Below are 15662 nucleotides of genomic sequence, written 5' to 3' on the forward strand. Positions count from 1 at the left end.
TTAGTAATGTGCAACAATGACAAACAATATTTTGCCATCTCTTAAGCCATGTAATCAGTTTGCGTTAAGATGACAGTTGTATTTGGATGCGATTACAAAGGAAACTCATGCCCATAAATCTGTAGATTTGGAGGAAGTGTAAAATAAAGGAAGGGGACAGTAATTATACCTTTCATCTTAAGAGTGAGTTAGCTGTGAATATGAGTCACTCAAAGTAAACCAAAATTAGAAAATTTGACAGTAATAAAACAAAGAATGGCAAATGCTGGATGTCTGAAACAAAAAAGTAGAAATTGCTGGAGAAACTCAGCTGATCTGGTTGCATCTGTGGAGAGCATCACTTTTGAGTGCCATGACCCTTCTTCAGAATTGGTTCTGTTTTTGTTTTCTGTTTCCTTTGTTTTAGATGTTTCAATGTTGACCAGGAATGGACCTTCAGATCTGGACCTCACTTTGAATTTACCCTTAGTAAGATTTGGTGGAATGTAAGAGGTAAACACACACACACACACACAGACATACATGGCACACACACAAAACATACACACACAGGCTCCCTCAGCAATTATTAGATATTTCCTCTTGTCTCCTATAAGCTTCATTCAGAAGCTGTATCTCCTCCTGGTAGCCGGATCTGTCGTGGTGCTGTTTGCAGCTGTTCTGTCTGTGAGCCTCCACTGTGTCTGGGATCGATATGCTGATGTCACTACCCGAGTGGCCGGTGGGAATGATCAGTGAGTAGGAGGCCGACTCGGCCAGGTCCACTGAGACGAAACGGTTCTCACGACGCGAGTAGCGCAAGGATGGTGAGCGAGCTTGTGCCGAAGACTGGCTGATGTTGCTGACAATTGACACAGTGTCCAGCGCCTCCTCGTTGTCACAGATCTCCAGCACCTCCAGGTGGATTTTGACACTGGTGTTAGCCAGGCAGCCTGGCATGTCCTCAGCACTGGGCTCATGCCCCACACTCTTGGAGCGATACACCTCGACCTTCTTGGCCACTGGAGTTATCTTGCACCCCTCCCCACTGATTTCGTAGGTGGACAAGGAGAGGGTCTTGCCGGTGGTCGGAGCATGCAGCGAGACCGTTCCCTGAAACGCACACAGTGGGATAGACAATCCATCTGTTCTCTGGGTGTAAGGACAAAAAAAACATCAATATCGTCATTAGTAATTCCTTGATGACAGAGCAACACGCTTTCCTCGCTATGAACCTGTTCATCCCAAAATTGTCGTTGGAGCTGTATAGAAGTTTGTGGTGGAATACTGTGAATTATTGAATCATATGTGGGCATTCATAGCTCAGAGGTTACCTGTTCCTCATCACACGCTGCTGCATAGCTCCTGCTTGTGGCTATCCATCTGAGATCTTAACTAAAATCTAAAATAATAATAACTTTAATAACTATTAATGGCTAACACTATTAAACCTGCTGGAAAGGTTGTCAAAACAAAAGAGAATCGGAAAAGAACTGTTTTAATAGACTGATATCCATTTGCTGAATGAGACAGCAAAATGCTTTCAGCGTTTTACAAAGGTTTTAATGTAAATCCATAGATTAAACGCCAGATTACATCCTTATTTTCCCTACTCTTTCCCTGTCAGAAGCAAATCACCCAAGTGGAGAAGAGTTCTCCATGTTTTGTTTTTCAAAACCCTACCACCAAGTTATTTAATTAATGAATTGCAAACACTTCCCATGAGGGGCAGTGGAGCAAACAGCAAAATGAATAAGTGAAAATCAAAGGATGGGATGAGATCAAAATAGTGTTATTGTTGGATACAATGAATCCTAGCCCCTGCGGTGACCACCTGTCTTTAAACGCATCAAGGGTACTGAAAGACGCCATGTGTACTCTCTCCAAGTGGATCTGTTCATAGCTGGAGCTATAGGAAGACTTGCAAGCAGTTGGGAGGTACAATTGCCTCAATGGTTCACTATGTCGCCTTATAGATGATGATTTTAGCTAAGCCAAGAGCAAGCTGACAAGGAGGCTCTCCAGCCTGCTCAAACCCATCACACCAGTTAGTTTTTCTTTCTATTTTAAGAACCCAGCTTCTCTTTTATAAGGCCTGGCCAGATCACCCAATCCACCAAATTCGACCAGGGACAACGTAACAACAACAAAGATTAAAAAGATGAGGGAAAACTAGGAGGGAACAAATCAAAGTGGAATTTATGAGGGAGATAATGAATCTCTGCCCCTATGGTGTTCATCTCATTCTAAAAGTTTCAAAGGTATTTGTGGGCACTGAGCATTTCCCCTCCAAGGACACTCGAGCGAAGACATTGAATTATGGAATGGAATCATAGAATCCCAATAGTGGAGATAAAGGCCATTTGGCCCATTAAACCTGCACCGACCTTTGAAAGAGCATCCCACCCTATCCCCATAACTCTACATTTACAGTAGTTAACCAACCAATCCTACACACTATGGGACAATCCATCTATCCTACACATCTTTGGATTGTGAGAGGAAATTGGAGCACCCAGAAGAAACCCACATAGTCATGGGAGAATGTGCAAACTCCACACAGATAGTCACCCAAGGCTGGAATCGAACCCGGGTCCCTGGTCTGTGATGAGGCACAGCTGGCCACTATCCACCTTTGGTATAGAAGAGAGGCAGGCAGTCAAACCGCTCCACAGCCTGGGCTAATTAATGGTTACTCTAGTCAATCTCAAACGCAGGCCTATGCAAAAGTTGAAGTGAGATCCAAAGCTAAGTGACCCTATGGGTCCAAAACTGAGCATCAGTAAGTAGGTTACTAAGGAAGAGCTGCTGGACAACAATATTGATGACCCCTTTCCTCACTTTATTGATGATCAAGAACAGACTGGTTATTAATTGACTGTGTTGGATTTGTCCTGCTCTTTTGTATAGGATATACCTGGTGGATAGTATGTTCACAGAGCTGGTCACATCACCAATAAGGGCTACACAGCTGGAGACAGAGTGGCTGTTCTCCTCTCAAATGTGAAGACCATTTTTGATACTGTTGGGAGGGATGGCCTCCAAGCAGAAAGCAACAGCAGCAGTCAGATCAGTGGCCCCACAACTAGCACTTCCATACAGCAGGGATGGTCAAAGTATAGGCAAGCAGTATTTATAGGGGACTCTTATAGTAAGGAGCACAGACAGGTGTTTCTATGGCCACAAGCGAGACTCTAGGATGGTGTGTTGCCTCCCTGGTATTAGCGTCAAGGATGTCTCTAAGCAGGCACAGGATATTCAGAAGGGGGAGTGTGAGAAGCCAGAAGCTGGGGTCCATATTGGTACCAACTGTTATGGACAAGGCCAAACCCCCTCAAAATATATTAAGATAGTCTAGACATTAATGTTTTCTTATTTTAAAGCTAAGTGTAAGGCATTGCATTCCAGATGCAATTTGATTGGTCAAACTATTCAATGTTACGCAAAACACACCTTATTTTCACACTACAGCTAAAATACAGACAAGATAAAAGAATTGGCTTAACTGTGACTCTATAGAAATGCTTAACAAAAGAATAGATGCTTTGGATGAGATAGAGAGGGATGTGAAAGACATGGGGGAGTTGCACTACGGGATAAGAGAGAATATCACAGCTGGACCAAGGGCAGACATCTTGAGGGCTCATCCAGCAAGGCCATATGGATAGAGCTCAGGAATAAGAAGCATGCAGTCACTTTGATGGGCTTTGATTGAGGGTCTACCAACAGCCAGCAGGTGATAGAGGAACAGATATATGGACAGATGATGGAAAAAAGTAAATGAAAACAGAGCTGTTTTGGTGATTGCTTTTAACTTCCCTATATGGTCTGGGACTTGCTTCATGCCAGGGGTTTGGATTGTGGGGCACTTATTAGCTGTGTCCAGGACAGTTTATTTTTTGAAATAATATATAAACTGTCCAACTAGGGAAGGAGCTATACTAGACCTGGTAGTGGGGAATTGGCCTGGCTAGGTGATCAGTTTCAGTGGGATAGCATTTCAGGAAAAGAGAACATAATTCCATAAGTTTTAAGTTACTTATGGATAAGGATAAAAGTCATGCTTGGGTGAATGTACTAACTTGGGGATAGCGTAATTATTTGGCAGGAACTGGAGAGTGTGGATTGGGGGCAGCTGTTTGAAGGTAAATCCACATTTGGCACATGCAAATCCTTTAACCACTAGTTGATGAGAGTTCAGGACCAACATGTTCCTGTGCAAATGAAGGATGAGGACAGCAAAATTCAGGAATCATAGATGATAAGAAAATTTGTGAGTTTAGTCAAAGGGTTTAGGAAACTGAAAACAGCTAGAGCACTTGAAGAATACAAAGATGGTAGGAAAGAACTCAAATGAGGATTTGGGAAGAAAAACAGGGATCATGAATGTGTTTGGCAAACAGGATTAAGGAAAATCCTAAGGCATTTGACATTATATAAGGAGCATAAGGATAGCTAGGGAAAGGGACAAAGAAGGGATTTCAGGCTTGGAGCCGAAGGAAGTGGATGAGGTTCTTAATGAATACTTTGAATTGGTACTCAGAAAACAGAAGGACATGATGGATGATGAGTTTTGGGAGGGGTATGTTAATATTCTAGGCATGTGAATATAAAAAAGGAGGAGGTGTTGGGATTTTGAAAAGCATTAAGGTGGACAAGTTCCCAGGACCTGATGAGAACTATCCCACACTGCTGAGGGAGGTGGGTGAAGAGAGTCACAGAGGTCCCAGAGGAGAATAGCCAATGTTGTTCCTCTTTTTAAGAAGGGCAACAGGAATAATTCGGGAAAATACGGCAGGGAGAAGCTTTATGTCAGCAGTAGGGAAATTATTGGGCAAGGGTTAGGAGTAGGATTTACTTACATTTGGAAAAGCATGGACTTTTTAGGAATAGTCAGCATAGCTTTGTTGGGGGGGGGGAGAGAGTCTTTTGAGGAAATGACAAAGAAGATTAATGCGGGCAGGGCAGTAGATATTGTCGATATGGACTTTATTAAGGCCTATGACAAGGTTCCTCAGGGCAGCCTGATATAAAAGGTGAAGTCATGTGGGATCTACATTGAGCTGGCAAGATGGATACAGAACTACCTTAGTCATAGAAGACAGACAGTAGTGATGAAAAGGTGCTTTTCTGACCTATGACCAGTGCTTTTCCATAGGGAACGATACTGGGAACCTTAGTGTTTGTAGTACATATCAATGATTTGGAGGATAAAGTAGGTGGCCTGATTAATAAGTTTGCGGATGACCCAAATATTGGGAACTGCAGAGAGTGAGGAGGATTACCAGAGAATACAGCATAATATAGATAAATTGAAGACTTGGGCAGATACATTGCAGATAGAGTTTAATCTGGAAAAAATGTAAGGTGATGTATTTTGGGAGATCAAATGCAGGCAGGAAGTACAGGTATACAGGAAATGGCAGAACCATTAGTAGGATCAACATATAGAGGGATCTAAGCCTACAGGTCCACAGTTCCTCGGAAGTGGCAACACAAATGGATAAGGTAGTCAAGAAGGTATAGAATATAAAAATGTTGCAGCTGTATCAAATTTTAGTAAGGCTACATTTGGAATAATGTATGGCATGTAAGGAAACCCCTCTACGCCATGTGGAAGAACACAGATGGTATTTCTATGAGGTGGCTCAGGTTGTGATGTGCAGACTCTTGAGTGAGGTTCTCAAAACCAGAACAGATGTTTGAGGTACCCAGCTTGTTTCCAAAATATTTTCTAATCAACCCATTCAGAGATGTTATTGCACACCTCTACAGCAAATGGGACTTGAACCCAGGCCTCCTGGCTCAGATAGGAATACTACCACAGCACCACAAATCCAGCTAACATGTTAAGTAGACCCATTATCAAATCATCTAAATAAACAAATAACCAAATAACAATTAACAAGCACAGCCTTTAGGGGCTAGAAAATCACAGCAGGTCAGGCTTCAGGACGATTTATGATGTATATTAATCACTTCCATGAGGTAACCATATACAATATTTTCATGTTTGTCGATGGCACAAAACTAGATGGGATTGTGGGTTGTGAGAAGAACACAAGGAGGAAACAGGGCAATCAAACAAGTTGCATTGGTCGAGATAATGTGGATAAATATGAAATTGCACACATCAGAGTGAAAAACAGTTTATTCTTTGGATCATAGTGTTCTGGGAAGTGTGGATGTACAAAGGGATGTGGGTGTCCTTGTACTGCACTCAATGAAGGTAGAGAGGCAGGTGAAGCAAACAGTTCAGAAGACTGATGGTATATTGGCCTTCATTGTAAAAGGATTCGAGCTCAGAAGTACAGAAACATAGAAACATTGAACACAGGAACAGGCATTTAGCCCATCAAACCTGCTCTGCATTTTAATATGATCATCCACCTTGTACAATGTTCTTGCTTTCTCCCCATATCCTTTGATTTCTTTAGCCCAAAGAACAATATCGAACTTTTTCTTGAAAACATCACATTTTTTGGCCGCAACTATTTTCTGTGCACAGAATTTCACAGGTTCCCCACTCTCTGGGCGAAGACATTTCTCCTCTTCTCAGTCCTAAATGGCCTACTGCATATCCTTCAACTATAACCCTGGACTCCCTTGTCATTGAGAATTTTCTCCCTATTTTCATTTTGTCGAGCCCTGCTAGAATTTTATAGGTTTCTATAAATCCTCCCCTATTCTTTTAGACTCCAATGAATATAGCTCCAATTGATCGAGTTGCTCTTCATATGTTATCCTGCCAATGAATCAATCAGGTAAGGGAGATATCTTACTGAAGTTATGCAGGGCTTTGGTAATACTATACTTGGAGAATTGTGTGCGGCTTTGGTCACGCTACTTATGAAAGGACATATTTGCCAGAAATAGAGTTTAGCAGAGGTTCACTAAGCTGATAATTGTGATGCCAAGATTGTGATATGAATACATATTGGTTTGACTGGGCCTGGATTCACTCAAGTTTGGAAGAATGAGAGGGGATCTGATTGAAACATCTAAAATTCAAATGGGGCTGGACAGACTAGATGTAGGAAGGAGATTTTCCCTTTTGGGTCACTAGGACTTAAGGACACAGTCTGAGGACATGAGATAGATCATAAGGACTGAGATGAGGAAACATTTCTTCATTCAGAGGATGGTCAACCCATGTAATTCGCTATTGCAGGAGGCAATATATTCAAGAAAGAAATTGATACATGTTGAGGTTTTAAAGGCCGCAAGATGAAAAGAAAGCAGGAATATAGGATTGAGATAGAGTATCAGCCATGATCTTATTGAATGATGGAGCAGGCTTAAAGGACTGAATAGTCTCATCCTCCTAAGTTTTAATCACCCTCTCAACTTGCCCTGCCACCTTCAATGATCTATGTACATGTAAACCCAGGTCTCTCTGATCCTGCACTGCTTTTGGAATTGTGCCCTTTGTTTCACATTGCTTCTCTGTGAACCTCCAGCCAAAATGAACAAGTTCATACTTTTCTGCAATAAATTTCATCTGCCACCCATTCCACTCACCTGCCTATGTTTTTTTTCTGAATAAAGCATCATTCACTGTCGCTCTCTCAGTTCACAACTTCAAAATGTTGAAACTGTGCCCTATATTGATAAAATGTTGGGCGTTTACGGCATTTCCTCATTAGTGCAACATTGATTAAAGTTTTATTTTAAATGAAGTAAGTCATTTAATTACTTTCAGCAAGGCTTTGTCTGATTAAGATTGGAAGTGGCACATAGGTCTTTCATGAACTATGTGTGGATCTGGAGCAATAGGTTGCAGAAAGCCAGGATTACTGTTAACTGAGTTAAGTCAGTGCTCAGTTGAATACAGTGTATAGTTCAAACTGTGTTTTTTTTAAATTAGATCCTTCTCATTCTTTTTCCCAAGTTTCATTTTGTCCTTGTGTTAAATATTTCAGAAGTTGCATCTAAGAGTGAAGTCTCTGCAGAGTGGAGACAATTAGTCTCCATCCTTCACTTCACAATCTGACAGCTCTCATTCATGCAGTAACAAATGATTTAGAAGGCCAATGACAACACACGCCCCACTGAGATGTCAAGATGACTCGGTTTCTGCTGCTTGGCGGCTGCACATTCTGAATGCCAAGGTGAAGTTTTGACAAACAGTTTCTGGAGATAAATGGCTGATGTAAAAAGAATAGCTCACTGACTGCCAATCTCCTGGGAGAGATGCTGTCAATAGTGCATGACAGCTACTGGAGCAGTCTGACAGCTATGAACAGCCATCTGTCTAACTGAGATGACTGAAAACTGGTTCAGTGCTGCATGGAGCCTTTCATCTCACATCAACTTTCTTCTTTCATTTTTCAAATTTCGGAATAATGTAAGCATTTCTTTGGCAAAGGTGAAAAAAAAACAGCTTCAACATTGATATCCCTTTATAATTAAGGCTTGATCCTACTATAATCAGCACGAGAGGAGATTCTGTTCCTGGGTGTTATGAGTCTACAGCTTTGTAAACATCATATGAATATTTGCTCTGACTGATGCTTTCTTTTGTTCAGTAGGAAACTGAGGTCCTCAGTACTCACCCAGGTGATGGTAAGAATATCCATGGCATTCCTGAAAAGGAGCAAGGCAGTTTTGCTCAACACATTTCACTACAACAGGTCATCAGGTCATTTATTTCATTGCAGTTTGTGGGATCTTACTGCGTACAAATTGGTTTCTACCTATTCTTACATTGCAACAATGACAGTACTTCAGAAGTAGTTTTCATTTGGCTGTGAGGCATCTTAGGATGTCCTGAGTTCAAGAAAGGTGCTGTCAAAATTCAAACAAAGCAGAAAAAGCTGGAGATACTCAACATCCGTAGAGAGCGAAACGGAGATCAGAATTCACATGGTGTCCTTTTATCGGGATTATTTCAACCAATAACTTTGCTTCTCTCTGCACAGTCTTGATATCAGATCTGCTGAGAATTTTTTGAGTTTTACTCTTTTGGACCGCAGTAGGTTTGTTCCTATTTAATTTCTGAATACATACTGAGTTGTACATTTTGACTTAGCTTGACCTTAAGAACTAAAAGTAGAAAAAGATGTTTTACTGTTCCCTTTGTGGGAAAAGAGAAGCACACATATCCTCAAACTGTTCTGAGTGCAATCAAGATTTGGGGGGGGGGGGGGTTTCAATAAAGGTTTTCAAAATCTTGAAACAAAAATGGTTTTGATGGAGTCAGTATGGAGAAAGTATTTTCATTGCCAAAAGAATCAATAATGAGATGACAGAGATTGAAAGCATTTTACAGAGAATGCAAAAGACAGATGAGATAATCTTTCATTGCAGTTGTTATGATCTGGAAATCATTGCCTCTGGGGCTGATTGAAGGCAGCTTGAATATTAATTTTCGGAATGAATTTGGAAATCTATTTGAAGAGGTGAAAATTTATCGGGGCCACGGGGAAAAGCTTGGCACTAATTAAATAGCTTATGCGTATCATAGTATGATTGGGCTAAGTGGTCTCTTTCCATGCTGTTTTACCCTACAAACCTGCACAGCTTTACAGAATTTAAAAGGATGCTGAACATATGTGAGGTTTCAGTTTTACCTGGGCTGGGTGATTTATTGCAGGCTTTAACACTAAGCTGAACGCATGGATTTGTGAATAATATATACATGTTGTTTCTTCCTCATCCATCAAGATGACCTTGAAGAAAGCAAGGAACACTGGTATATGTTCTAAAATTAAGCTGATTTCCATTATTGGCCTGGGATCTTTGCCCAAGATGATCACACACACGATAGCATGAATAAGGAATCAGAATCTTAGAATCCCTACAGTATGGAAACAGGCCATTTGGCCCAACAAATCCACAACGACCCTCCAAAGAGTAACCCACCCACACCCATTTCCCTACATTTACCCCTGACTAATGCATCTAACCTAAAATTGCCCATGGTGTTCATTCCTAAATTTTAGCATGGCTAATTCACCTAACCTGTACATCCTTGGACTATGGGAGGAAACCCACACAGACACAGGGAAAATGTGCAAACTCCACTCAGACAGGCATCTGACGCGAGAATTGAACACAGGTTCCTGGTACTATGAGCCATCGTGCCACCAAGTCTTACAGATTTAGTATCGGCATTACAATTGACAGAATCCTCAGAGCTTTGTATGGGAACAGCAAGACTTGACTTGATACTTTCAGTGGCTTTGTGATTCTTTTCCTCAAAACATTCTCTGCAATTATCATTGAAGCAAGCAGATAAGCTTGGAGTTCTTCCCCCAGCTGTGAACAATGTGACAATGATATACTCTTACTTTAGAATTTCTGCTTCCACTAGAACTTCCATTAATGACAACAGAAATGGCATTCATGAGTTTTGATGTAAAAATGCCAGCTCAATGTTGGTTGGTTTGTTTTAAGCTTCTTTCCCTTCTATTTAAGTTAATTTGCCAGAAATGAGAGACAATTTTATTATAGAAAGAAATTTGAGACATTTTCGCTGGAGCAGTGAGGAGATGTAATCAAAATTGAAAAATAAATAAAGGGTTTTTTTTCAGGAGACGAGAGGAAACTTATAATAGAAAGAAGAGAAAGTGCTGCAGTAACTCAGCAGGTTTGACAGTATCTGTGGACAGAGAAACGTAGATAACATTTCTAGTCAGATGAGTCATATTAGATTCAAAGTATTAACTCTGATGTTTTAACTCTGATTTTAAAAAAATGCTAGATGTTGCCAGACCCGTTGAGTTTCTCTAGTACTTTCTGGGTTTTTTTTATTTCAGATTTCCAGCATCTACAGCATTTTGCTTTTATTTGAGACAAAAACGTTGCCCTGTTTGAAGGATTGTTGATAAGGCAGTCATTGGTTTGTCCTACATGCCTATCTTCTTTTCCACCTATCCACTCCACCCTCTCCTCCTTGACCTATCACCTTCATCTCCTCCCCCATTCACCCATTGTACTCTATGCTACTTTCTCCCCACCCCCACCCTCCTCTAGCTTATCTCTCCACGCTTCAGGCTCACTGCCTTTATTCCTGATGAAGGGCTTTTGCCCGAAACGTCGATTTCGAAGCTACTTGATGCTGCCTGAACTGCTGTGCTCTTCCAGCACCACTAATCCAGAATCTGGTTTCCAGCATCTGCAGTCATTATTTTTATCTCATTGGTTGAAAATTGTCAAAGTCGAGGAGACATGCATTTGTACAGTTGCTCGTAGAGCAGGAATTGGTCGTGGTTGTGACTGCATTAAGAATAAAGTGTATCAATAGTAATAATACTAATGGGTATTTACAAAGCATCCTTAACATAGTTTCACTTCTTAAGGTGCTATGCAGGAATAAAATAAGATGCCAACTTGACACACTGTCAGGAAACCAAAAAGAATTAGGTTTTAAGGAGTATCTTAAAGAAGAACATTTGTACAGGACTTCGGTGAGATCACATCTGGAGTTTTATATGTGGTTTTGATTTCTAGATTGAAGAAAAGATATCTTGCATTGAAGACAGCAGACCAAAAGTTTCTAGATTAGTTTCTGAGCTGAGAGGCTTCTCCTACGGGATGCTGTTGGGTAAATTTGGCCTGTGTTCTCTGGAGTTTAGAAGAATGAGAAGTGGCCTCATGAAGGCATACATGATTCTGAGGGGACTTGACAGGGTGAATTTTGAGAAGTCGTTTCTCCCTCTCCGAGAACTGGGGACTGTTTAAAAATAAGCGGTCTCACTGTTAAGAAGGAGCTGAGGAAAATTATTTTGTGCAAAAGGTGTATTGGTGTTGAATTCTCTTCCCTAGAAAGTACAGAAGGCTGGGTCATTCAATTGCTTCAAGGCTGTGGTTGATAGATTTTTGACAGTCAAGGGATTGTTGTGGGCAAACAGGAAAATGGAGGTGAGGCCACTACCACATCAGGCATGATCTTACTGACTGTTGAAACAGTCTTAAAGGGCTGAATGGCCTACTCCTATTTATGTTCATATAAAAGAGGCAGAGAAGCACAGTAGTTCAGCAGGCAGGGATGAATTTTCCTGCAATTAAGTCTAGAGACAGGGCTACTACTGTGGACAGACAGGAGGTTCTGTGGAAGTGAGACACATTCATAGTTGGTGTGTTGACTCCGAGGTGCAAGGGTTCGTGATGTCTCTGATCGTGTTTTTAGGATCCTTGTGGGGGAGGGGGAATTGCCCCAAGTCGTGGTCCACATTGGCACCAATGACATAGGTAGGAAGAGAGATGGGGATTTAAGGCAGAAATTCAGAGAGTGAGGGTGGAAGCTTAGAGCTGGAACAAATAGAGTGTTATCTCTGGTTTGTTGCCTGTGCCACCTACCAGCGAGGCGAGGAATAAGGAGAGAGAAGAGTTGAACACGTAGCTACAGGGATGGTGCAGGGGGGGAGGGTTTTGGATTCCTGGATAATTGGGGCTCTTTCTTGGGTAGGTGGGACCTCTGCTCAGGAGGATTTAAACTAGTATAGTGGGAGTTGGGAACCAGGGAGATAGTAAGGAAAGAGATCGATCTGAGACTGGTATAGTTGAGAACAGAAGCAAGTCAAACAGTCAGGGCAGGCAGGGACAAGGTAGGAATAATAATTTAAACTGCATTTATTTCAATACAAGGGGTCTAACAGGGAAGGCAGATGAACTCAGGGCATGGTTAGGAACATGAAGACTGGGATATCATAGAAATTACAGAAGCATGGTCAGGGATGGACTGGACTGGCAGCTTAATGTTCCAGGATACAAATGCTATAGGAAGGATAGAAAGGGGGGCAAGAGAGGAGGGAGAGTGGCGTCTTTGATAAGGGATAGCATTACAGCTGTACTGAGGGAGGATATTCCCAGAAATACATCTAGGGAAGTTATTTGGGTGGAACTGAGAAATACGAAAGGGATGATCACCTTACTGGGATTGTATTATAGACCCCCTAATAGTTAGAGCAAAATTGAAAAATAAGTTTGTAAGGAGATCTCAGCTATCTGTAAGAAAATATGGTGGTTGTGGTAGTGGATTTTAACTTTCCAAACATAGACTGGAACTGCCATGGTGTTAAAAGTTTAGATGGAAAGGAATTTGTTAAGTGTGTACAAAAATTTTTCTCATTCAACGTGTGGATGTACCTATGAGAGAAGGTGTAAAACTTGACCTACTCTTGGGAAATAAGGCAGGGCAGGTGACTGAGGTGTCAGTGGGGGAGCACTTGAGGCCAGCAAATATAATTCTATTAGGTCTAAAATAGTGATGGAAAAGGATAGACCAGATCTAACAGTTGAAGTTCTAAATTGGAGAAAGGTCAATTTTGACGGTATTAGGCAAGAACTTTCGAAAGCTGATTGGGGGTAGTTGTTTGCAGGTAAAGGGACGGCTGGAAAATGGGAAGCCTTCAGAAATGAGATAACGAGAATTCAGAGAAAGTATATTCCTGTCAGGGTGAAAGGAAAGGCTGGTAGGTATAGGGAATGCTGGATGATGAAAGAAATTGAGGGATTGGTTAAGAAAAAGAAGGAAGCATATGTCAGATATAGACAGGATAGATTGAGTGAATCCTTCGAAGAGTATAAAGGCAGTAGGAGTATACTTAAAAGGGAAATCAGGAGGGAGAAAAGGGGACATGAGATAGTTTAGCAAATAGAATTAAGAAGAATCCAAAGGGTTTTTACAAATACATTAAGGACAAAAAGGTAATTAGGGAGAGAATAGGGCCCCTCAAAGATCAGCAAGGCGGCCTTTGTGTGGAGCTGCAGAAAATTTACTGTGGAAAAGGACAAGGAAAATAGAGAACGTAGGGAATGTAGGGATATAGATGGTGACATCTTGAAAAATGTCCAAATTACAGAGGAGGAAGTGCTGGATGTCTTGAAACGCGTAAAGGTGGAAAGATCCCCAGGACCTGATCATGTGTAACCTAGAACTCTGTGGGAAGCTAGGGAAATGATTGTTGGGCCTCTTGCTGAGATATTGTATCATCGATAGTCACAGGTGAGGTGCCAGAAGACTGGAGGTTGGCTAACGTGATGCCACTGTTTAAGAAGGGTGGTATGGACAAGCCAGGGAGCTATAGACCAATGGGCCTGATGTCGGTGGTGGGCAAGCTATTGGAGGGAATCCTGAGGGACAGAATGTACATGTATTTGGAAAGGCAAGGACTGATTAGAGATAGTCAACATGGATTTGTGTGTGGGAAATCATGTCTCACAAACTTGATTGAGTTTTTTGAAGAAGTAACAAAGAGGATTGATGAGGGCAGAGTGGTAGATGTGATCTATATGGATTTCAGTAAGACGTTCGACAAGGTTCCCCATGGGAGACTGGTTAGCAAGGTTAGATCTCACGGAATAAAGGGAGAACTAGTCATTTGGATACAGAACTGGCTCAAAGGTAGAAGACAGAGAGTGGTGGTGAATGGAGGCCTGTGACCAGTGGAGTGCCACAAGGATCAGTGCTGGGTCCTCTGCTTTTCGTAATTTACCGAAATGGTTTGGATGCGAGCATAAGAGGTACAGTTAGTAAGTTTCCAGATGACACCGAAATTGGAGGCGTAGTGGACAGCGAAGAAAGTTAGCTCAGATTACAATGGGATCTTGATCAGATTGGCAAATGGGCTGAGAAGTGGCAGATGGAGTTTAATTCAGATAAATGCGAGGTGCCTCATTTTGCGAAAGCAAAACTTAGCAGGACTTATACACTTAATGGTAAGGTCTTAGGGAGTGTTGCTGAACAAAGAGACCTTGGAGTGCAGGTTCAAAGGTCCTTGAAAGTGGAGTCACAGGTAGATAGGATAGTGAAGAAGGCATTCGGTATGCTTTCCTTTATCGGTCAGAGTATTGAGTACAGGAGTTGGGAGGTCATGTTGCAGCTGTACAGAACATTGGTTAGGTCACTGGTGGAATATTATGTGCAATTCTGGTCTCCTTCCTATTGGAAAGCTGTTGTGAAACTTGAAAAGGTACAGAAAAGATTTTCAAGGATGCTGCCAGGGTTAGAGGATTTGAGCTATAGGGAGTGGCTGACCAGGCTGGGGCTGTTTTCCCTGAAGCGTCAGAGGCTGAAGGATGACCTTATACAGGTTTACAAAGTTATGAGGGGCATGGATAGGATAAATAGGCAAAGTATTTTCCCTGGAGTGGGGAGCCCAGAACTAGAGGGCATAGGTTTAGGGTGAGAGAGGAAAGATATAAAAGAGACCTGAGGGACAACATTTTCACGCAGAGGGTGGTACGTGTATGGAATGAGTTGCCAGAGGAAGTGGTGGAGGCTGGTACAATTGCAACATTTAAAAGTCATTTGGATGGGTATATGAATAGGAAGGGTTTGGAGGGATATGGGCTGGGTGCTGGCAGGTGGGGCTAGATTGGGTTGGCATATCTAGTCAGCATGGATGGGTTGGACTGAAGGGTCTGTTTCCATGCTGTACATCTCTATGACTCTATGGCTCTAAGTGTGTCTATTTCAACGCCACGAGCATCTGGAATAAAGTGGTCGAACTTGCAGCAATGGTCTTTACCTGGGATTTTGATGTTCTGGCCATTTTGGAGACATGGATACAGCAGGGGCAGGAATGGTTATTGCAGGTTCCGGGATTTAGATGTTTCAGTAAGAAGAGAGAAGATGGTAAAAGCGATGGGAGCGTGACATTGTTCGTCAAGGACAGTATTACAGCTGCAGAAAAGACGTTTGAGGACTCATCAACTGAGGTAGTATGGGCTGAAAT

General features: G+C 41.8%; 1 protein-coding gene across 1 annotated transcript in view; it reads right to left on the minus strand.

Moving 5' to 3' along the window:
- Positions 1 to 558: 558 nt before the first annotated feature.
- Positions 559 to 15662, minus strand: part of LOC140478588 (probable G-protein coupled receptor 149) — a 44644-nt gene continuing 29540 nt past the window's right edge. Inside the window, exon 4 of the mRNA XM_072571811.1 lies at positions 559 to 1131. Coding sequence (XP_072427912.1) covers positions 559 to 1131 — 573 coding nt within the window. The remainder of the gene's footprint in view (positions 1132 to 15662) is intronic.

The sequence above is a fragment of the Chiloscyllium punctatum genome, chromosome 6, assembly GCF_047496795.1.
Source record: "Chiloscyllium punctatum isolate Juve2018m chromosome 6, sChiPun1.3, whole genome shotgun sequence".
Classification (NCBI taxonomy): Eukaryota; Metazoa; Chordata; class Chondrichthyes; order Orectolobiformes; family Hemiscylliidae; genus Chiloscyllium; species Chiloscyllium punctatum.